Source organism: Periplaneta americana, chromosome 1 (assembly GCF_040183065.1).
Source record: "Periplaneta americana isolate PAMFEO1 chromosome 1, P.americana_PAMFEO1_priV1, whole genome shotgun sequence".
In the NCBI taxonomy this organism is placed as follows: domain Eukaryota; kingdom Metazoa; phylum Arthropoda; class Insecta; order Blattodea; family Blattidae; genus Periplaneta; species Periplaneta americana.
The window spans coordinates 11,547,434-11,570,124 of NC_091117.1; the positions used below are offsets into that span (position 1 = coordinate 11,547,434).

Below are 22,691 nucleotides of genomic sequence, written 5' to 3' on the forward strand. Positions count from 1 at the left end.
ATAATTTTTCACTCGAAATATACCTAATTTAATAAAATTTTAAAATGAATGAGTCATTCACGCAAACAAAATTCTTTAACGTGGATTTTTTATATTTGCCACGCCTGTTAAAATGTCATAAAGTATTACTAGTTCTCCATACCGAAATCTGACATGGGAAATGATTCATAAACATAGAGTTTAATGATACTAATATGCACGCAGGTATTTTTTAATAATTTATTTGAACGACCGTGTAAATCAGTTATTTTTACAGTTTGCTTCCTAGTTCATCCATTGTCCAAAATATCTTAATACAAACTGGCTTTGCAAAGGAATGTTAATTTATTCTCTTGAATACAATGAATGAAAGATGTAAAATTTTGTTACAAAATTCCCACAATTGTGTAATGACCAAGTTAATGAACTACATTTATAACATACCTTTTTACTTAAGTAGATAAACATGGTGTTTATTCTTTGTATTCACGTATTACAGTACTGTGTGGAATAATTAATTATACTTTCTTTTCAATAACATAAATTTTACATTAACTACACATTTTATGTTCCAAATTCAAGTAACCGCCTTACAGCACCAACAATTTGTCTGCTACAGAAGTTTGTATATAACAGCACCGAGGTGACAGATGGAATGTGACAAGGGTACAGTTTTGCTCTTGTATGTGCTTGTTATTTCACGGCCCCTAAGATATTTTTTTAATAATATTATTTATATACATTTATGTACATCTATGCACAGTGTGCGCAATCCCAAACTATTATTTATATACATTTTTTTAAATGTCTTAGATACAGATACTCCTCATATTATATTAAATTTGTATTATAATTTTGACTTGATAATAAAAAGTAGAAAATATCCATTGACATCTCATGTTCTTTCTTAGCATCATTGTTTGAGCAGCATGGTTGAGATGTCCCATTTATCTCTAAAGAAAGTGATTTATTTTACTTCACAAAATAAAAATGACAAAATGCTAACCTCCAAATTACGACAGTGAGGTTAGGTTATTTAAAAAAACCGATGTAATCTTCATCTTACGATGTTTGGATGACGTATATACGTCCGTTGATGTGACATATTAATGAATTAAATACTATTATAGTCACAATCATGCCATGGTATGACAGAAAAATTTCACAACCTGGAGCGGGAATCGAACCTGCGACTTCCTGTTCTCCGGTCAGGCGCTCTACCACTGAGCTATCGAGTTCGTCTCACGCCACAGGAAGTCGCAGGTTCGATTCCCACTCGAGGTTGTAAAATTTTTCTTTCATACCATGGCATGATTGTGACTATAATAGTATTTAATTCATTAAAAAAAACGACTTTAACATTCATTCTATAAATATAATTCTATAACTATAGATGGTCCTTGAATCAACTGGCATCATAGCTAGCTGGTTCAATGAATAATCAGGGCATGGTTCCCATCCTCTCCCGAGTGACATCACACACAAGTCACTCCACAGATTCCACGGACTGTTATAGGGTTTTCAGGTTTGCAGTGGGTACATAAAGTCAAAAGATAATTTTTACGTAAGGCCAATATCCTGAAATATGAACAAGAAAATATGAAAATTTTATTTTGCCATAAAAAATTACGCCGTGTATAGACCTACTCAACAATGGAAAATTAAAAATATTTAAAAACAGGTTCTAGATGTAAGCTTCAGCCCATCGGTTAAAGTTATCAGTACTAATTTTATATCTTCGTAAATCGTTTACAAATGCGCACACACACATTTTTTTTTCCAATACTTGCATTTCACTCAAAAGAAGTTATCAGGCCACTCTGGCTCGAGTAGGCCTATTTAGAACATAATTTTCAAAGTCCTCAAGTAGGCGATGCTATCTATAACATGTTACAAGTATGTTATAATTGGTTACACGTGTCTTTCCAGAATGTGCAATTCTGGAGCTGTTCAAAATATTTATTTTTAACTTATTCTGGATTAGACTTGACAGACATAAGATCCGATTTACGATTTCGATTTTGAGAAATGCTACGGTACCATTCCAGATAAAATTCTTACTTCAAGGATAATACATTTATTATAGATATTTAATTGGCTTTCATGATGTAGCACGCAATTTAACATTCTCTTATATATGTTTATGGTTATAAATAACATTGGAAGTTTGATATTTTATATAATACATCAATTTGTTTTCTTTTTTATGCTTGTGCTGACTAAAAAATCATGGCTGTAGCCAGAACTCTGAATGATACATTATAAAAATGTTAAATGTGTATGAAGTTCCTTTATCCACATATTATGCAACAAAAGCAAGAAACGGAAATAAAGTGCATTTTTCATGGGAGGCATTGATGTTTAGATGCATAAAGTGCATGTTATAGTTCAGTTCGGTACAATGTTTATCTTCAAAAAAAAACATTCTGCTGTTTCTTCAAATGTCTACATTCCCTTGCCACCAATTCTTAGTCACCAGAAAGTCAAGTAGGTTTACCTGTTGTAACAATCTGCTAGAATTAGGGTTTCATTTCCTCTTCTCCCCTCTCGATGGTGGTAGATTAAACTCCAAAATGTCGTGTTTTCTGTACTTATTTAATCAGGAATGGAAACAATCCAATTTAAACATTTTCTTCTGAATAAATAATTTTTTTCTTCTTTCTTTAAATTTTCTCGCACAGAACATATCCTGAAATTACAACAATTATGCTAGCCAGGGCTTTGGAAGTCGATGCGTGTTATTATTCGGCTCTAAAAAAAAAGCTGAAAGTTAGAATTTATAAAACAGTTATGTTACTGGTTGTTCTGTATGGTTGTGAAACTTGGACTCTCACTTTGAGAGAGGAATAGAGGTTAAGAGTGTTTGAGATTAAGGTGCTTAGAAAAATATTTGGGGGTAAGAGGAATGAAGTTACAGGAGAAAGTTACACAATGCAGAACTGTACACATTGTATTCTTCACCTGACATAGTACATTAGGAACATTAAATCCAGCATGTATAGGCGAATCCAGAAATGCATAAAGTGTGTTAGTTGGGAGATACGAGGGAGAAAGACCTTTGGGGAAGCTGAAGCGTAGATGGGAGGATAATATTAAAATTAATTTGAGAGAGGTGGGATAGGATGGTAGGGTCTGGATTAATCTTGCTCAGGATAGAGACCGATGGCGGGGTTAAATGAGGGTGGCAATGAACCCCCGGATTCTCTAAAAGTAATTTGTAAGTACAAGTAAAGATACGGAATTAAAATTTAGAGCGAGTCTTGATGGAAGTCCACATGTATGTAGGCAACAATTTCGAATGCATGTTGACAAGTAGCATATACACAAGGGATTCTTGTTTACTGCACATGCCCAGTGTGTTGTAAGCAAAACTTATACATAAGGGAGCTCCAAATTTTATGTCCGTATTTATACATATTCCTGTACTATGAGGAGTTCATAGAGACTGGAAGACAGGATGTGGTTGAGTGAAAGGGTATACTACGTTGATTAAAGTATCTTTTATCTAACAACTTTATTACTTGTAGAATCCCAGTAAGTGGGCCCAACATCCAAACAATTGTAACAGATTACAGACAGACTTTGAAATCGATGTTGAGGCAGTTATGAAAAAATATTCTTGAAATACTCTTTCGAAATGGGAAAAATAACAAAAATATCAATCTGAAATCTTATTCCCATTACCATCCAACACATCCATCTCAAATATCTGTTCTCTCCTACCCTCTCTTTGCCCTCCCTCTCTCTCTGTGCGCGAAAATCAATGTAAAACCATCTTGTGCACCTTCACCAAAGACAATAGAACAGTCGAGAAGACATGGGATAACAGGAAAATTGAAACTACGCATCAGCACACTTCCAGCAGCAAACTGAACGCTGGACCCGGCAGTCTGCTGGCGGAGTGTACGACCGGCAATGAGTGACTGTTTCTATATCCCCACCTACTGAAGTTCGCTCCTTTTAGACAAACATGACCCTGTCTTTGGCCTTGCGAGTACAGCTCTGAAGGAAGATTTTGTCAATAGAGCCAAACACGTTGGCCGCTGACTCTGCAGCATCGATGCGATGATGAATACCTGTAACACACAAACAAAGCAACATCTTCAATATTACAGTCACCTCTGCCACTTCCACTACCAAGTACGACCAACAGTACAACATTTAGAAGTAACTACTGGCACACAACCACTTATGTTCAATGTCATTGGGTTTAAAATTCCCTACTGTAAACTGGGGTTACTTTGAACACAGAGGAAACTTTGAACATTTTTTCAGAAAATCATATTTAGGTTTCTACATGCTGCACTTGTTACAGATGGAGGTAAATTTGGTATGAGAATGATTTTATGATAATTTACCTCCATCTATAACAAGTGCAGCATGTAGAAACCTAAATATGATTTTCTGAAAAAATGTTCAAAGTTTCCTCTGTGTTCAAAGTAACCCCAGTTTACGGTAATGAAAATTTTTACTTAGGTTTGATATTATCGTCACATGAATTCTCCAAACAAAGCACTGGTTGAGGTCTACCATGATTAAACAAATCCTTCTTGTCTTTAGCAAATTTAGCTTTCAGGTAAAGCTCCCTGTGATCGATAACCGGCCCCGGAACAATTTTTCCCTTGAAATTATTCAAGTCTGCTTCACAGAGAGCTTTACCTGAAAGCTAGATTTGCTTAATATATACGTTACTATAGGTACGTTAACAGAAAACCACAATTTCAAATCACACAGTGTTTGTGTGCACTCGATGTGGGTTTCTTGTGACCTATCAGCCCACTCGAAGTGTGTGGGTATAACTGGAAAAATTGAGACTGTGTTGGGTGGAGTTCCTGGGTAGCTCTGCCGGTAGAGCGCTGGTGCGTTCAGCCAGAGGTCCCAGGATTGATACCTGGCCCCGGAACAATTTTTTCCTTGACATTATCCTTCTTGTCTTCCTATTTCCAAAGCGAAAATGGAGTTTTAAATAAAATGCAGACTAAATCATTTGTGGAATTCATTGGACATTAACAACAGTTGCACTTCGAACCACAAAAAAATCCATAAAATTTATTTATTTATTTATTTTTTTAGTTGGTTAATTAACGACGTTGTATCAACTACTCTGTTATTTAGCGTTGATGGTATTGGTGATAGTGAGATGAGGCCGAGGATTCGTCATAGATTACCTGACATTCGCCTTACCATAGGGGAAAACCTCCGAAACAACTCAATCAGGTAATCAGCCCAAGCGGGGATCAAACCCACGCCTGAGCGCAACTCCAGACTGGCAGGCAAGTGTTTCAACCAACTGAGCTACACCAGTGGGTCCACAAAATTTACTCTCACTGACTGGTGTCCTCTCTATATATTAATTAACCCTATACATTAATGTGACACACTTATATTTTAAGAGCTCATTTTCAAAACGCCTCTTGTCCACTTGATAACGAAAATATGCTTCCTGTGTCCATGCATTCTTCAAATATATATTGAGGGTTACATAAGAACAGTTCCTAAACAGCAAATATTGCCGTCTTGTCAGTGTTGCCAACTGTTACCAGATATCACATGATCCTTCGTACTAAATTACTTATTTACTTACCGTACTTTATGTTGGAAGGTTATTCTAAATAATTCAATAATTTGTAACATATTTTCGTAGAAAGGGATCAACATGTCAAGTATTTTGTCTGGCAATACGAAAGTCTTTGGTTTGACTAAACAATTGACTCACAAGACCTAACCTAAAAATGTATTTTGTTTGACCACATGAAATTATTAGTACTAACTCCGAGAACTTACCTGACTATAGTCTTGAATTATAACCACAACGCAACACATAAAAATAACTATTATGTATTAATATTAATACTGCTATTAATTAATTATTAGTATGTTCAGATTTCACTAGCTTCCAGTAACAGGCTCAGAAATCTAGTACAATTTTAATTTCATGGAACTCCAGTACCGACAAATATTGTCGATATTTGTCTAAGCTGCCAACATACCAGTTACAAAATCACTACCATTTGTAGTATTTGTCAGTATCGAAATTCGAAACGAAGTTGGCAAAAGAAAATTCAACCTTCAAACTAGAAAATCACCACAATTCAATAGCATATGTAGTAATGGGGGAAAAATGGTATGTTTCACCCTTAGGATATGAAGTAAGCTGACCCGGACTACAGTAGCGTGCAAATTAATCCGAACACGACATATTTTTACATTTTCTGTCATTGTTGGCCTCACAGCTGCTCATACCGCTTTAATTGACATCTGTTGTACGTGTAATTCCATTGTTGAAGGTCTGTCATTATTTTTTTATAATATGTGACATTTTGCCTGTCGTTTTTTACTTATAAGCATTTCAGTTGTGTTGAAGACTTAATACTGCAATCCTGTGTACATTCTGTCGTCTTCACAAATGGATACAACTCCACGAAAACGGTCTAAAATTATAACATTAGCAGAGCATTCTTCTATGACATAGAGGCAAATTGCTGCAGAATGTCACATCGGTTTGGCTACTGTTAATTCGATCATAAAACGATACAGGGAGACTGGATCCATCACACCCCAGAAAAAAGGAAACTGTGGCCGGAAAAGGAAGACTTCACTTGCAGATGATCGTTTAATTGTCAGGAAAAGTAAATTAAATCCAAGACCAACTGCTGTCGACTTAACCCGCGAGTTAATGGCTACCACTGGGGCGAATATTCACGTCACAACAGTGTGGCGTAGGCTTTTGGAAGCTGGATGAAGGGCTCGTAAGCCTAGTAAGAAGCAACTGCTAACCCCCTGTTATGTGCAAAAAACGCTTAATGTGGGCAAAATTACATCAACACTGGACAGTGAATGACTGGAAGAATGTACTTTTTTCCGATGAGTCTCATTTCGAGGTCCACGGCCACCGTGTTTCTTACGTACGGAAAGGATCTGTAAAAGTAACAGCAGCTCATCTCCAACAAGCACCCAAATACCCCCTAAAGTAATTTTTTGGGGTTGTTTTACACATGAAGGGCCTGGAGCATTAATACCTATCAAGGGAATGATGAATTCTGACAAATATATTCACTTATTGGAAACCAGAATCGTACCCCAGCTGCAAAAATCATTTCCAGATGGCAGAGGTGTGTTCCAACAAGACCTGGCACCATGCCATACATCTCGAAAAACTACAGAATTCTTCAACAAGAAGAATATTCAGGTACTTCCCTGGCCAGGCAACTCACCCAACATCAACCCCATTGAGAACTTGTGGTCGATTTGCAAAAGAAGAATGCAAAAAATGGATTGTTCTACAAAGGAGAAGATGATTTCTGCCCTCATTGGTGTATGGTTTCGTGATGAAGAAATGAAGAATATTTGTGGGAAATTAGTGGAATCCATGCCAAATCGTCTCAGAGCTGTTATTAGGAACAAGGGAGGCCACATAGATTACTGAGGTATGTCTTAGATCCTTTTTTTATGCCGTTTGAGTGTTTTTTGCATAAGTAATTACGTTGTTGGGATTAATTTGCACGCTACTGTATAACTTTACATACAACTGTCATTATTTGGTTTCAGAACGCCCTCTAAACCACTAAAATCTTGCGTTAAAAGTGACTATTGGACTCAAACTGCTTCACGTCCACGGCAGAATTTGCGACAAAGTATTAGTTCCAGCTTTGGAATTCAAGAGTCTCATGCTCCCATTTGATTCTAAATGCAGCTAACCTCTTTGGTTTCATAATGCCTCTTGCCTAGCTGGTAAGAAATTTCAGACCTAAAACGTTTTTTCGTGATTTCACACTAAGTTATGGGAATGGACAAGGGCTGCTTTGAAAATAAGCTCCTCGTTTATACCTGCAAGTATCACATCTAATTACTGCTTTATTTTTTTTTTATTATCCAATTTAATAAACCCTATTTCACCCTGAAGTATATTAGGGTTATAGTTGGCATCAAAATACATATTTTATAACCAATAAACAATAGTAAAGTGATGGTATAAAATAGTGGTCACAGCTAAAATTCACATGAATTATGTAGAAGCATGCACATTAGTGAAAGAATGACTCCTGTTAAAGATTAATGAGATGTTTGAGCAATAATCAATATAAAAGGTGTACAAGAATGTCTAACCGTTTCAGAGTAAATCACGATCTTAAAAAGATAATCAATAGTAGATTAATAAAACAAAGTTTCACTTTCACTTTCAAATTAATACTTAATTCATGAACAATGAAACAGTTAAGAGTAATAAAGAGATATTACAAGCAATGATTTACGGTTACAAGTTACATACATGATTCAGGAACAAGTACAATAATTAAAATATAACACAATGACTTACAACTAACGAATACCGAAATTCTTGAAGGACAATATATAATGATAGGGGCAATACAAAAGATTTAAAAACAAATATAAACAGCACAGTAAAGGAATAGTAGAAAAAAATGACTTAAGATTACAAATTAAACACATTCTTTTTAAAGCAATAGGTAACAACAAAGAGATACTAATAACTAGAGCTAGGATTTACATGTAGTAAGAGTTAAGAATGACGCCGAGTATAGATGAGTCAATGTGTTGCTGGTTAAGAAGGTTTTAAGCCTGGTTGACAAGACTCGAAATGCAAGAAAAGTCACAAGGACTAGACAATGCATTTTTCAAACCCCTCGCTGTTTTGTAAGTGGTGGTTAAGAGGGTTAAAGACCCTTAGCGCTAACTGACGGAAGTACTGAATGACAAGAATGACAAGTATAAGGAGTGGGGGCATGGCTTGCATGTTTATAAAATATACCGACTAAAAATATTAGCTATTATTACATACGAAGCCTAGCTCTACTAATAACAATACACTGGCTGTAGTTACAGATTAAACAAACACGCAAAGGATTAATAGCTATTTTCAGGCATCATTCAAAGGGACTATGACTGTAATTCACATCTTCTTGATGTTATTTCGTATATTATTTTGTGTTTCAATCTATTTCAATTTGTTATTTTTCACTGTACTGCTTCATTAGAAGTGCCAATATTAAATTTAGTATATTTTCGTCGTTCTAATTTTATTTGGAGCTGAAAATTATGATACATCCAGAAGAATACTTTTTATTTCATTATTAATTCACCGCACTGTTGTTTGAGAAACATCAAACACTTGAGCTATGGTGTTTCTTTTTAAGTGTTTCTAGATTTGTTAGAGTTCCCAATTCAGCTTCCTTCTTCATAAAACAATACACACCAACTATCCCCGTGTTTGACTATAGAGTACTTTCCCTTCAAGTATGCTTTAAACAGGCACCATTTTAACACACAATACACTATGTTTTTGAGTTCGACAGTACTCAAGATACATGCACTACGAAAACAACTGCATTTGTCGAGCATTGCAGTACAGCTAACCCATACACCCCTACTTTCCTTATCAATTTTAAATGAACTCGTCTATGAATCAATGTACAACTTGCCGACAAAGGCCGAGCTATAAAAAATATATCTGTAAATAACTTTTTTTTTTTCTTTTCTGACTTATAATACTCAGAATGGAAGATAATAACATACCTCTAAGACTGTAATAGTCCACCAATGGTTGCGTTTGCTTATGATAAGCTTCTAAGCGTTTCTTCAATGCATCAACATTGTCGTCATCACGGCGAATCAAGGCTTCACCTGTCAACTGCAACAAAATGAACAAGGTTTAACATAAACTGTGGTTATTTATCAGAAAAAGACTGAACCATACTATAGTCCCGACGGTGTTATTTCCGGAGTGACTCCGCCTCTTTGCTTACGTCTTAGAAAGTGAAGGCTCTATAAAGTCTAGGTAGGTAGTATCGTTCGCCATTTTTGTTCTTACATTGCCGAGCTACCATACGAGGAATCTATTTGCCACACCGTTAAACATTATCATGTCGTAGCTCCTATGATAATAAATCAAACGCAATGTAATTCAGCAAATAAATGAGCGGCAAATAACGTCTTCGTGTGCTTTCTGCGAATGCCAATGAAAGAGCTAAAATGGCGGGCGATTATATTAAGTATTTATTGAGCCTTAAGAAATGAATCAGCGAATCACAAGATGCACACGTTTAAATGTAGCCGACCTGCAATGCGATTGGCTGCCGGAAATTAGAGCGACGGGACTATAACTCTCCCCTTACAGTATACTGACTTACTATTTAAAAAGTTTTTAATCAACTACACAGTTATCTAGCATAGATTAAATTAGTGTTAGTGCGAGGGTTTTCTGGCAAGATGAATCCAAAAGTTTGCCAGAGCATTACCCAACATTTGCCTGGAACTTGGAAACCTCGGAAAAAAACCTGATAAGGCACACAAGCCAAGCTTCAAATCCACAACCAAGCATAGTCTTGGAGAACAAGTTCTGCTGATATTGAATTTAAGGGCATTGAGCTCTAGACTTGTCTAAGGAAGAGATCTGGCTCTGTCAGGGCTGAAACAAGACGGTCAGTCTGTCAGCACTGGATTCACAAAATGCTACCCAGGCCATATGTTGTAATGGTGCCATAATACCTCCAACACTTCACCCCAATCTACTTTTAACCATTGCAGATGGTGAGTAGAGAACCATGAAATTCGCAAGACGCGATAATAGGAACTGTTGTCATTTTGCCAATTTTTTACACCATTTGAAGGGTTGAAGGGAAGAATGATGAGGGTCCATAAAATGAAATTTTTTAAGTTAGAGGTGCCATCTATTGGATTATGTTGAGAACTAATAGAGGCTTATATGGTTATTGCAAAATCTGCAGGGGCAATAAAAAAATTAAAAGTAAATGACATTAATGCATACAAATTAAAGCAGAGTGTTTTAGAGTTTAAATTTCATTTTTTTCTAAAGTTTGTTATTTGGACCCTCATCATTCTTCCTGCCAAATCTTCATTTATTTTATACTTTTTCGCATAACACTGAAAAACACACTTTTAAGTCGAGAAATAATGTATGGGTATAAGGTCCTCCTTTTTTTTCTATTTTTACTTCTAAAATTCGGGAAGCGTTCTACAAGTGCAAACTTCATAAAATCACTTGGTTTGGAAGGTGATTAAAAAATATGCTATTTTATTTTTATGCCACATAACATGTTCGTAATTAAAGTTATTATAATGTTATTGCTAGAATAATAATCAGTTATAAATCAGTCATATGACTTATCACAATTAATGTTATCTTCCAAACAGTTTACATTAAATACATTTATTGTTAACGTTTTCGCCTAAAACAGCATCTTCAGACAAGTAATATTTGACATCAACTGATTTGTAACTGATTATTAAGGTCCCTGAGCCAAATAACGCCATCCTATTAAAATTTGTTAACGACACAAGTTTTTTGTAGTGCACTACTGTAGCCTGCATTCGCTTGCAATCTAGTGATGAAATGATTTACTAGCTGTCCGCCGACATTTACGAGTGACATTATATTCCATCATTTTCCTGTTGTGTGTTGATAGTGAATGGCTGTTCTTATATAAAGGTAAGAGGCAATATTTTATTTTGTGTGTTGAGCAAATAATAACTATATTAAACTATATATTTTCGTGATCCTTAAACATTCTTCTATGTATAGAAAGTATTTGCTATCTATAAAATTTGAAAATGTTAGAGAAACAGGCATGTCATGTTATCAAGTACTCAGTATCGCTTTAACGCCATGTGGGTTAAAGGTCTACAGACAAAATTTTAGGTTATGTTAGTACTAAGGCTGACAGTACAGCATGAGTGTGAAAACATCAGGAAAATCACTAAGCTTTCAACTTACAAATGTTCAGAATGTGCAGTGATGATATTGGTTCAATTGCTTATCGAACTCTCATTATTTTTTTATTTTACATAACTTAATTTTTTTGTTTTACTTATTGGAAAACATTCATATTAAACTAAGGTAAATGCTTTTGTGTTTAATAACTTTCTACTGTGTGACATTGTCTCTTTTTTTAAAGTAAGGAGTCACTGGAAAACATATTTTCCTAATCCATCTGGTGTTTCAGTTTCAGATCAAGAATCTTTCATTAGTATTGAGTGATTTTGTATCTTTTATTAACAGAAACTCAAATTTAGTCACTTAGTTCAATTTGTGTTGCTTAGGAAAAATAGTTAATTAAAAATTATAAGTGTATAGGTTACTAGAAAATAGGTGGCGTTAATTGGACAACCTGTTCCTAATAACGCCAGTTTACAAAGTTTTCCTATTTGAGTTCTAATTCTTGTTCGGTATATAATATATCCATTTTCATTGTGCTATTTTGTAAAGATAAGATTACAGTTTCTATTTCATAATTTTCATGTTTGTACATAACTTATTTCCAGAGCAAAAGTGACTGAAGTGTTAAAGTGGCGTTATTTGGTACGTGTACCTTATTCTAGCAAGAACATTATAATTGGCTTATTTGATGCTTTAAAATGAATTGCAAAGTTATTATAAAATTTTCTATTTTGACTTCCAAAAATTAAGTAAACAAATAATAATTACCGATATTATTATTTTCGTACATAGTTTTGCGATTTTACTGGCTTTGGTGCTATCTGGTAACAGTTGGCAACATTGAAAAGATGGCCATATTAGCTTTTTAGGATCTAATCTTGCATGAACCCCACTACAGCCACACAGAGCTACAATTTTTAACAGACTAAGGGCATTACTTACATCGTCTTTCATGGGCACCCGGGGTGGATGAAATTCTTCGTGATAAGATCGCCCACTGGCTGGATGAATTAGTCTGCCCGTGATGCGGCGTACCAGAAGATTGTCGTCTATTTTGAACTCAATCACAGCATCCAGTTCCTGTTTCCTCTTCTCCAGGAGCTTATCCAACTGTAAACAAGAGACCCTTCATCAACTGATTGTCGTACTGCCCTGCATATCAAGTACATATAACACTATGGTTAGTATGGCAGCAGCAATATTTTATTTAACGACATTTTAAACTTCAGAGGTTATTCAATTCAATTCAATTTATTTGGCCATTAGACATACAGTTTTAGGCTTCGTCAGAATACGTTGAAAAAACATATAAATACATTAAAAAAAACACTAATTTATAGAAACAGTAAAATTTAAGTAATACAATGAAAACATGAAATAATTTGAAACTTTTAAATTGAAGAAAACTAACTAAATTGCAATTAAACTTATTTATTAAAATACAATTTCATACAAATTTGTGTTGAAAAACTCAGCAACAGAAAAATAATTGTAACTAATCTAAATAACTTTATTTATTAAAAAACAATTTCGTGTGAATTTATGAGAATAAACTCATCTACAGAGTAGAAAGGATTAATTAAAAGCCAATTATAAAATCTAGCTTTAAAACTATTGGTTGGTAACTTATAATATTGACTGGGAAGCTTATTATATAATTTCATCCCCATGACAGAAAAATTTGTACTAGTTTTATGTAATCTACAGTATGGGATATTAATTTGTTCACTATTTCTAATATCATGATCATGTATATTGGCTATTAATGAGTAATTGTCTATATTTTGTCGAGTGTAAAGGACTAGGTCATATATATATATATATATATATATATATATATAAATTTATGACAGTTAATATCTGTGACTGTTTGAAAAGAGGTCGACAATGTTCAAGATACTTTGATTGACATAAAATTCTATGGCTTTCTTTTGCAAAATCAAGACGCTCCCAATTTTGCTACCATTTCCCCAGAAAATTAAGGCATACCTAATTATCGACTGAAAGAACGAAAAGTAGGCACATCTTAAATAATTTTGAGAAACACAAGTCACTAATTTCTTTAATAAATATATATCTCTTGATAATTTTGTGCATATATATTCAATATGTTTTTCCCATGTTAAACTGGAGTCTATAAAAAGTCCTAGAAATTTGGTATAGTTTTGTATGTTGTCCTTTTTTATTACATGATTTAGGGTAAAAGTTATGTTGATAGTCTTTTCTTGATTAAGCGAAAAACCATTAGATTCAAACCATAAAGCCGTCTATGATAGAATATCATTGCTTAGAGCATGTAATTCATTCAGAGTAAAGCTAGAACATAAGAATGTAGTGTCATCAGCATACATAATTGTTATAGCTTTAATGAATTTAGGAAGGTCATTTATTGCTACTAAGAATAGCAGTGGACCAATTATTGAGCCTTGTGGAACACCATAATGTATACTGGAGTGACTTGACCAATTTTCACCTATTGAGACTAATTGCCTTCTGCCATGAAGATAGTTTCTAAAAATATTTAGTGTATTCCCTCGAATACCATAAAATTCTATTGAGTGTTGAAATCCAATGTGAGCGAGGAATAAGCAATGTGTACCTTGACACTGAAAAATTCACAATCGAGAAAACTAAAATTAACAATTGACACAATGTTTAGGCTGACTGTGTCATAACGTTCCCCATAACCATATTAGACACTGATATTTCTGCCTTGGCAATTGAAGGGTACACGGGAATAACGATCAAGGTCCATTTTGGAAAGTTTCGAGAAAAGTGAATTTAAAGTTTAAGCACATAATACTTTGTTATGTGTGTATTTAATAGAAATTGACGTAGTGGAATGTCAAGAACGATGATTTCTTATTACTAGTTAGACCACATGATAGTATTTCCTTTCCACTATAAGATAGCATTATTAACTCAATTTCGATTTTTGATGGACCTTGATCGTTTTTCCCGTGTACCCTTCAATTGTTTTGATCCATTTTTTGTTACAAAATGGTAGCCAAAAGCTGACGTAATTAAAAGAAGGGAGTGACTTTTTTTTTTCGCAACAATGTATCTTAATATATAAAAGTGAATATGGGTATGTATGTTCTCTATACAAATCTACACGCTTTGACTGATAACTTGCCGAAGTTTGCACGTTTAGCCTTCATAACCAGGAGAACATAATAATAATAATAATAATAATAATAATAATAATAATAATAATAATAATAATAATAATAATAATAATAATAATCAGCACTTTTTTTCAGCCAGAACGGTCCGGAACGCTTTCCGGTAAACCTTTTGCCATTACAAATTCCAACGAGATATATTTTATAAGTAAAATTGAAAATTGCCGCTACTGCTGAGTCCATGAGTTTATATTTTCTCATTATTATCATTGGTGCAAAAGTAACTCATGCAATCTAGTGCTGCCATCTTCCATTATTGATCCTGAAACTATAGCTTGAAATCGCAAAATTTCCATTATGCTTAAAATCGATGAGCTCTGTTTGGAACTTATTGTAATATAAGGTTTGTAGGCCTAATATTTTTAAACCTACGTTTTTGTTGTATAATGTGATCGAGTGATAGAGTTCCGGTAAACTTTTTTCCAGAAAAAAAAAAAAGCACTGATAATAATGATAATGATAATAATAATAATAATAATAATAATAATAATAATAATAATAATAATCTGTGGTGCTACAGCCTATGAAGGGCCCAGACTGACCAGCCGGCTGCTGGCCTCACGCCCACATGCCGAAGCAGAGGTGGACGATCATCCAACCAGAATGAAGGTATCGTGTGGTTAGCACAATGATCCCCCAGCCGTTATAGCTGGCTTTCGCAACCGGATTTCGCTACCTATCATAGCTCCCCAACTGCATCACGATGCTGGGTGGGCACCAGTCCCATACACTGGCCGAAATTTCATGAGAAAATGGAGAAAAACATAGGCTACCTTAAAATTAGGCAAATGGACGTTAAATTATTTAAAACGATAAAAAAATAAAAATAAATATGATCAAGCATGCAGATTTTCAGTTCAAGGTATATATTATACACAAACCTTTTCTGCTTGTGGCACAGTTCTAGGAAATCCATCCAGAAGAAATCCATTTTTACATTCTGGTCGATCCAAGTTTGACTCCACAAGACTCACGACCAGGTCATCGTTTACCAAATTTCCTATAAGAAATACGATATAACTGAGACACAAAGGACACTGAAGATGCGACAAAAAATTGGAGAGAAGAAAGAGACAAACAGAGCCCTCTAGTAACGAAATTTTTAATTGAATCTCACTTGGTTCCGACATCCTATGTGGACAATATGACAGCAATACATCCATACGTACAACAGGTGAATAGTTCTAGTTTATTTTGTGGAAAGCATTGGATGCCGGAAATAAAAACCATGTACTTAGTACTCTATACTATTAGTAGTACCTAAACTATTAAAGAAAAAATCGGTTAGGTTAGGTTACTTTAGGGTTTTAGTATAATAATATAAAACTGCCCCCCCATTGAGGGTAGCCCTTACGGACTCAGTATATCCTCAAAACAAAATTATTGTACATATGTAAACATAGATATTAAATTTCAAAGAAGGGAAACAAGGAAAAGGGCGTGAAAAATTACAATTGCTATTAATGTGGCACCATGTGATTAATTAGTATTTGGCAGGATTTTTTTAACACAATTATCACAATGTCATCCCTCATAGATGTTGGCAGAGCAAACTGCCGTCGAAATTCTTCGAAAAAAGCTGGTATATGAGCAAGCCGAATACCTCAACGTGAATTAAGGCATATTTCAGCTTGAAATAGTTGACTGTAGGCTCATAGATCGACTTCTTCTCAAGGTGGACCTCGGCTGACTGATGACATCCTACTTCAAAACGTATCATGCGGTCCACAACGATGCCCTGTTTAGTGTCAGCATTGTAAGCTAAAATATTTACTCATCTCGTTGACCCATTTTCAGCTAGACAGGAGATTTCTTCTTCTACTATCCAGCCCTTATTTCTTAATGCGGCAGCAATTTTGGATCTTACAAGATGATGTCTAGAGTTCCTCAAGAGCAATCCCTGTTCACAGAACCCCAAGACATGTGCTAAAGTTTCAATCTCCGGGCAGCCATGTCTGCACCGGGTATCGTCGAGAGATCTGCCGGGAACGGAACAAACAGCTGCTAAATTTGTTGTCATTTTCAGGCTAGATATCCATTCACTAGTCGAAAGTCCTTTCTTGTTTGCAATCCAACTGTTGGCGGCTGTTACTTCGCTATACATCTCAACACCTTTTCCCTGTCCTGAAAGGGTCTTCCACGATTCATATTCACGACCTCTCAATTCTTCTCGAAAATTTCGAATTGTAGCTTTAGTAAAGTCTTCGGGAAAAGAAAGGCAGAGGGAATCACACGACGATTTGAGTTCGACATCTGTCTCATCATGTTAACATGCGGATTATCTGCTTTGATTAATGATAGATGTTACAATGTTGAAGAAAAGCTTCCCACGAAGCGCGTATTAACTGAAGTCCTTTTAATTTTTACTAGCGTACAGCATGCTATTTGGAATAAATTTAGGTTTAGTGTAAGACTGGTCCACGTGCAGACACATTCTGGAAAATTATCGAAATTTATAATAAGAGGTTGTTTGTGTACCTTTTGATTACAGGAACACCACAGAAAAAGAGGAAGAGAACAGATAAGACAGAATTGAAGAAAAGACGAGAAGGGATAAAAGAAAAGAGAAGAAAAAGTAAAGAAAATTTTAATTTATTCCATCTGGTTCTTTTATTTCCTCATAAATGGCTTTCCTCCTATATCCTAAAACCCCCCTTTTCCCATTGCCCGAAAGCTTCTTGTGGTGGGGGGGACATAAGGCGGTGGTTCACATCTTCTAGGGAAGCCTATAAAGCCAAAAACATTGTACTATCTTAACCATTGTTAATAGCAGTAACATAAACTAGGCTTAGGTCGAATTTTCTTTTGTATTTTTCGTCACACTTTCGAAAGTAGTTCCCAAGTCAAATAATCATTCTAACAGTAGCCATCCTTTTTTTACCCTTGTATTATTCATTGAATTCCACCTTACTGATTTTTCACCTCAAATGTACATATTAGCCAGAGGATACTGATACCATTCACTACTCACATAGGGTCTGAATCGATACAAATCTTATCATAGAAATTAGAGATACAATACGGCAAGTATATAATGATTTCTGAAAAATCATTAGATTACATGAAAAGTGGTTTACGAACACACGATAAGTCCAGGCCTATTAGACTTAGTTCAAAGAACAATTAAGCAATCTTGACAGAGAGCCAAAGATTGTCTTGTGAAGAAATACCGGTCAAGGTCGAAAGAACACTATAATGTCAAACTCGTCTATCTTTACCTCATCAATGTTTCTAAAATCGGCAGTAAGCTTACTATTAAAAATGGGTTGTCTTGAGCTGCTGCTCTTCTTTTAAAGTCCTTCAGATTTTTTCGTCATTAAATTGACAAAAACCATGAATCTACACGTTTACATAAATGAGGTTAATTTCATTGTTATAACTATTATTATACCTGCATCCATTTCTTTTTTTATTTTTCGACCCAGTGGAGATCCAGACGATATCTCCGCACGCAGCATATCTCCCGTTGAAAGATGGCATAGGCAGAATTTATTTTTCAGCAGTGGGGCCTAAAATGACGAACAATTATATCAGTATGCATCATATACTCAATGACCTTACAGTATATATTTATAGTTTATAAGTTTTAAAATCTTACCTGAGTTCCTTTACCCGAACCAGGTGGTCCCAGAAGAACTGCATTTATTCCTATAGGTTCGTCAGCTGATTTAGGCAATGGTTGTGCTGCAGGTGGCATTTTTACTAAATTAAATTAAATGTACGTAATCACACCTCTCTATAGACTGAAAAAATGATCTGACTGAGATTAAGCACGTATCAAAGTGCAATTGATCAAGTAATTTATTGGGATTGATGACGCTTCATTTGTTGGCTCACTTTCACTCACTAGAGGGCCGCGGTTGGCCATATTGTGTAACAACAGAACATCGAGTCCCGTATACAGAATGTGATCTACAAGCAGACGACAGAAGAATGTTACGTAACTTTCAAGGGCGTTTCCGTGGAAGCAGACATTCCAAGTTTTAAAATATGTGATTTCATTATGTAACGATTTTATGGACATTTCTGTACGTAAAATTTCTCCTGAAGTGACATAACCATGTTGCCAACCGATACACCAACATGAATAACATTTCTCCAATAAAACCGGCATACATTTCTAGGTCGATCACTCCGGCGAACTAACGATCACAATTCATGATTTATTCAAGGACGTCGCTCTACTTGCAGGTTCATAACAGCACAAAATGCTTCAATTCACAATTCGTCACTCGTCCAATTGCTCGCGGTGAAGAGTGACTTATTGATAGTCGCGTACCGCAGTGCGTACTCGGGGCTGCAGTACTGAGCTAGCGGCAGTTCTAAGCGTGCAAAATGGACTGGATTTTGTCCTCATTTGACGTTTTATTTGATTATCCGAGGTGGTACCTAGGTGCTATTCTAGGAACGGGATTTTTCACCTATTACCTACAACATGCAGTCAAGGTAGGTGTCAAAATAGACATGACTTGCATTTTGACATGTATGTGATAATTTCTAAATTGTGTTAATTGACAGTCATGAATTACGGGTTGTCAATGTTTTGATATACACGTTGTAATCTAAAACAATGCATTTCGTTATTCTGAAAGCGTAAAAATTGAAATTCATTCAACTGATTTTATTGCATGCCAATATGAAGAATAATGGAAAATACCTTAATTCCATTACCTTGGTTAATAAATATCAGCTCCAATACAACGCAGGAATGTTAATAAAAAAATACTATCGTAACCTAATGACATTTTCGGGAACGACTTGGGGAGGGAAATTTAGTTGTGATCAAAATAACAAACTGAGGAAAAGGACTTAAATGAGAGAAAAATAAATAATTAAGAGCTCGCTGGTACATTATTGATAGCTTTCACACATCTAATAATTATTTTTTCTTGTACGAACGCCTCCTTTCTTCGTTCATGATGTCGAACAGAATGAATTTTGTTAAAAGAAATGCAAAAACAAAATAGAACGAACAGAAAATATTATTTTCACGGTCACGTAATACGTTTTACGTGTTCCGCAACAATTCAGTTCTATTATCGTGCTGGGAATAAAAATGAATAGGCAACTCAAAACGTAGACACGAATACATGTTGGAAGGGGAGATTTTTTTTTTTTTTTTTTTTTTTTTTTTTTTTGGCGATTTAGTTCCACGAGTTGTAGAAATTTTGCTGCTGGTAGGAAATTCTCGTTTTAATACTATAATAAAAAAAGTACCAAATATAATTAATTATATGACAAACACTAACTCAAATAATTATCACGAAAAAATTTAATAACTACAATTTTATTATTCCGTTCATTTTACTGTGTTGCATTAAGAAGAATGTTAATCCTAAATCACATTAGCTTGGATAGTAATAAATTTAATATCAGTTCCAATAGAGTACAGAAATAATGACACAAATTACCGCAATTTGATGGCATTTTGATCTTATCCAGGGCCAGCGAGACAAGGAGAAGGAGAACCTTAGATGTGAGTAGGGTAAAATGTCTCAGAGGAAAGAGAAAGTAGCTGATAAACTCTCGAAGTACGTTAATCTGACTATTTTCACACTTAAATTTTTTTTTAATCCGAACATGTTCCCATCTGGTGTCACGATGCTAAAGGAATAGCCAACACAAAAGTTAGACAAGAAGCCATTATTATTATTATTATTATTATTGCATTTATTTTCGCGTTCTACATAAATACTGCCACTAAGAAATTCTCGTTTTAGTAATAGGCCTATAATTTACTATAATATAAATATAATTTTACTATGGAATGACTTCTCGGGTTCTCAGCCAGGTGAGTTGGATAGTTGCTTTCAACTCACCTGGCTGAGAACCCGAGAAGAGCTGTTATTCCACATCAAACGCCGGAAAAGCCTCGTCATAATTTTATTATGTTATATTTTTATTTCTTCTGTTGTACCTCTTTCTTTTATACTGATTTATAAGGCAATGCGGTGCAGGAAAGGAAAACATCTTTTGACCAACGCTAGGCAGGCGCATATTGCATTGCGGGCCTCCCTGGTCGTGTTGTCAGCATGACACAGTCATTTCTGAGACAACACATGACAAGGGGCAAGCATGCAGTCACGTGAATGGAATATAAGTCTTGTCCATTGGCCACGGGAGTCGAACTACAGACTGCATGGATGAGAAATGTGTACGCTAGCCACTAAGCCAAAGGGACGGATTAATTAATAATATAATGGAAAAGTAAAATAAAAAATGGATTTGATATATAAGAACAAGTTTTAGCTAAGTTATTTTATACAGAATGTCATACTGGTGGAAAGTTCATAGTTTTTTTTTTTCAGAAAAAAATGTTTTTTTCCAAATGTGTAACAATCTCTTATTCGGTAACTATTGCGAGTAGAATCGTGTTTATATCGATAGGAAATCTGATAAAGAATAATTTATCCCTCTGGCGTGTGCACGGTTTTCGTGTAAATTTAATTTTAAAAACTCCTAAATTCAAACCATCGCACGTGGCAAGCGAACGCGTGGCAACGTCTTGGCAGCTTGTCAGCTTACGTACGGAGACTCACCGAATTCGTTGACCTCTTACATCTGTATACGAGTAGTGTTTTAGCGAGATGTTGCCGGACTGCTGAAACTTCAAACTTATATAAAAAAAAAATAAATAAAAAAAAATCCCGTCGCTCTAATTTCCGGCGGCCAAACACATTGCAGGTCGGCTACATTTAAACGTATGCGTCTTTTGATTCGCTGATGAAGACGTCATGCATTTCCTAAAGCTGGATAAATACTTAATATAATCGCCCGCCGTTTTGGCTCTTTCGTTGGCGTTCGCAGAAAGCACATGAGGACGTTATTTGCCGCTCAATTATTTGCTGAATTACAGTGCGTTTGATTTATTATAATAGGAGCTACGACATGATAATGTTTAACGGTGTGGCAAATAGATCCCTCGTCTGGTAGCTCGGCAACAAAAGAACAAAAATGGCGAACGATACTACCTACCTAGCTATACTTTATAGAGCCTTGACTTCCTAAGACGTAAGCAAAGAGGAGTCACGCCGGGAATAACAGCGTCGCAACTATAATTTTGTAATTAACCGTGCATTTAATCACTAAACATAATATAGATTTTCTATTTATTTACGTGTACCCTATCGTCTCTTTCAATCAGCAAGGTTATTTCACTTCCACTCTGTATATACAGGTCTTTTATTTTATTTCTGCCTTTGTGCAACGTCACAGTTTGCGGGAGGGGAAAAAGAGATGCCAAAAGGTTGTATTTCTTTTCAATATGCTGACACCCACGACTGAGATGAGCCACTTGAAATGCATCTTCATCGTCATCTTCACCCATTCCATACACTACACTTACACTCCACAGATACACATCATGTACAGCGTGGACCGCCGAAGTGGTGTGCAACTTGAAAATGGGTCATAGTCCTGACACCTATCCGCAATATGCGGAACCAGAATCATGGAAGTGGGTAGACATTGAGTACACATGCGCACATTGATTATTATTATTATTATTATTATTATTATTATTATTATTATTTGAAATATTAGATGAAACGTCAGGTTCCGAAAATAATAATAATGGCAACAATAGTACATTTCGACTGCGTGTAACTTATTTAAAAATCGAGCAGTTAGGGAGCGCGTCAACAACAATGGTCAGGCTAGCCAACTTGATGAATTTGTATCTACACTACAGGTCAAAAGTTTTCGATCAGCTATGAAAACAACTATATACTTTATTTCAATGTACAAACACATCGGAAAAACTAAATAGACCAACAAAATAAATATTTTCTCTCTCTAGCATTATGATATGAAAGAATATTCAAAACGAAATC

At 35.2% G+C, this 22,691-nt stretch overlaps 3 protein-coding genes across 5 annotated transcripts in view; 1 reads left to right on the forward strand and 2 right to left on the reverse strand.

Moving 5' to 3' along the window:
• Oseg4 (intraflagellar transport protein Oseg4) overlaps positions 1–2,599 on the reverse strand; it is a 64,725-nt gene extending 62,126 nt beyond the window's left edge. For 2 of the 3 annotated variants that reach the window (XM_069835679.1, XM_069835501.1), the window contains exon 1: positions 424–617. In XM_069835679.1, coding sequence (XP_069691780.1) covers positions 424–447 — 24 coding nt within the window. In that variant the 5' untranslated portion in view covers positions 448–617. Of the gene's footprint in view, positions 1–423; positions 618–2,476 lie in introns of those variants that run through there. The other variant, XM_069835590.1, reaches the window with a different exon arrangement.
• An 875-nt stretch (positions 2,600–3,474) lies between these two features.
• Ak2 (Adenylate kinase 2) lies at positions 3,475–18,766 on the reverse strand. Its single transcript, XM_069834247.1, has 6 exons — positions 18,458–18,766; positions 18,251–18,368; positions 15,741–15,859; positions 12,617–12,784; positions 9,514–9,628; positions 3,475–4,055 (listed from the first exon to the last, which is right to left on the reverse strand). The coding sequence occupies exons 1-6, from the start codon at positions 18,554–18,556 to the stop codon at positions 3,940–3,942; spliced, it is 735 nt and encodes a 244-aa protein (XP_069690348.1). The 5' UTR covers positions 18,557–18,766; the 3' UTR covers positions 3,475–3,939.
• Positions 18,767–22,691, forward strand: part of Hydr1 (phospholipase Hydr1) — a 49,503-nt gene continuing 45,578 nt past the window's right edge. The window contains exon 1 of the mRNA XM_069834168.1: positions 18,767–19,305. Within this exon, the coding sequence (XP_069690269.1) occupies positions 19,195–19,305 (111 nt within the window). The 5' untranslated portion in view covers positions 18,767–19,194. The remainder of the gene's footprint in view (positions 19,306–22,691) is intronic.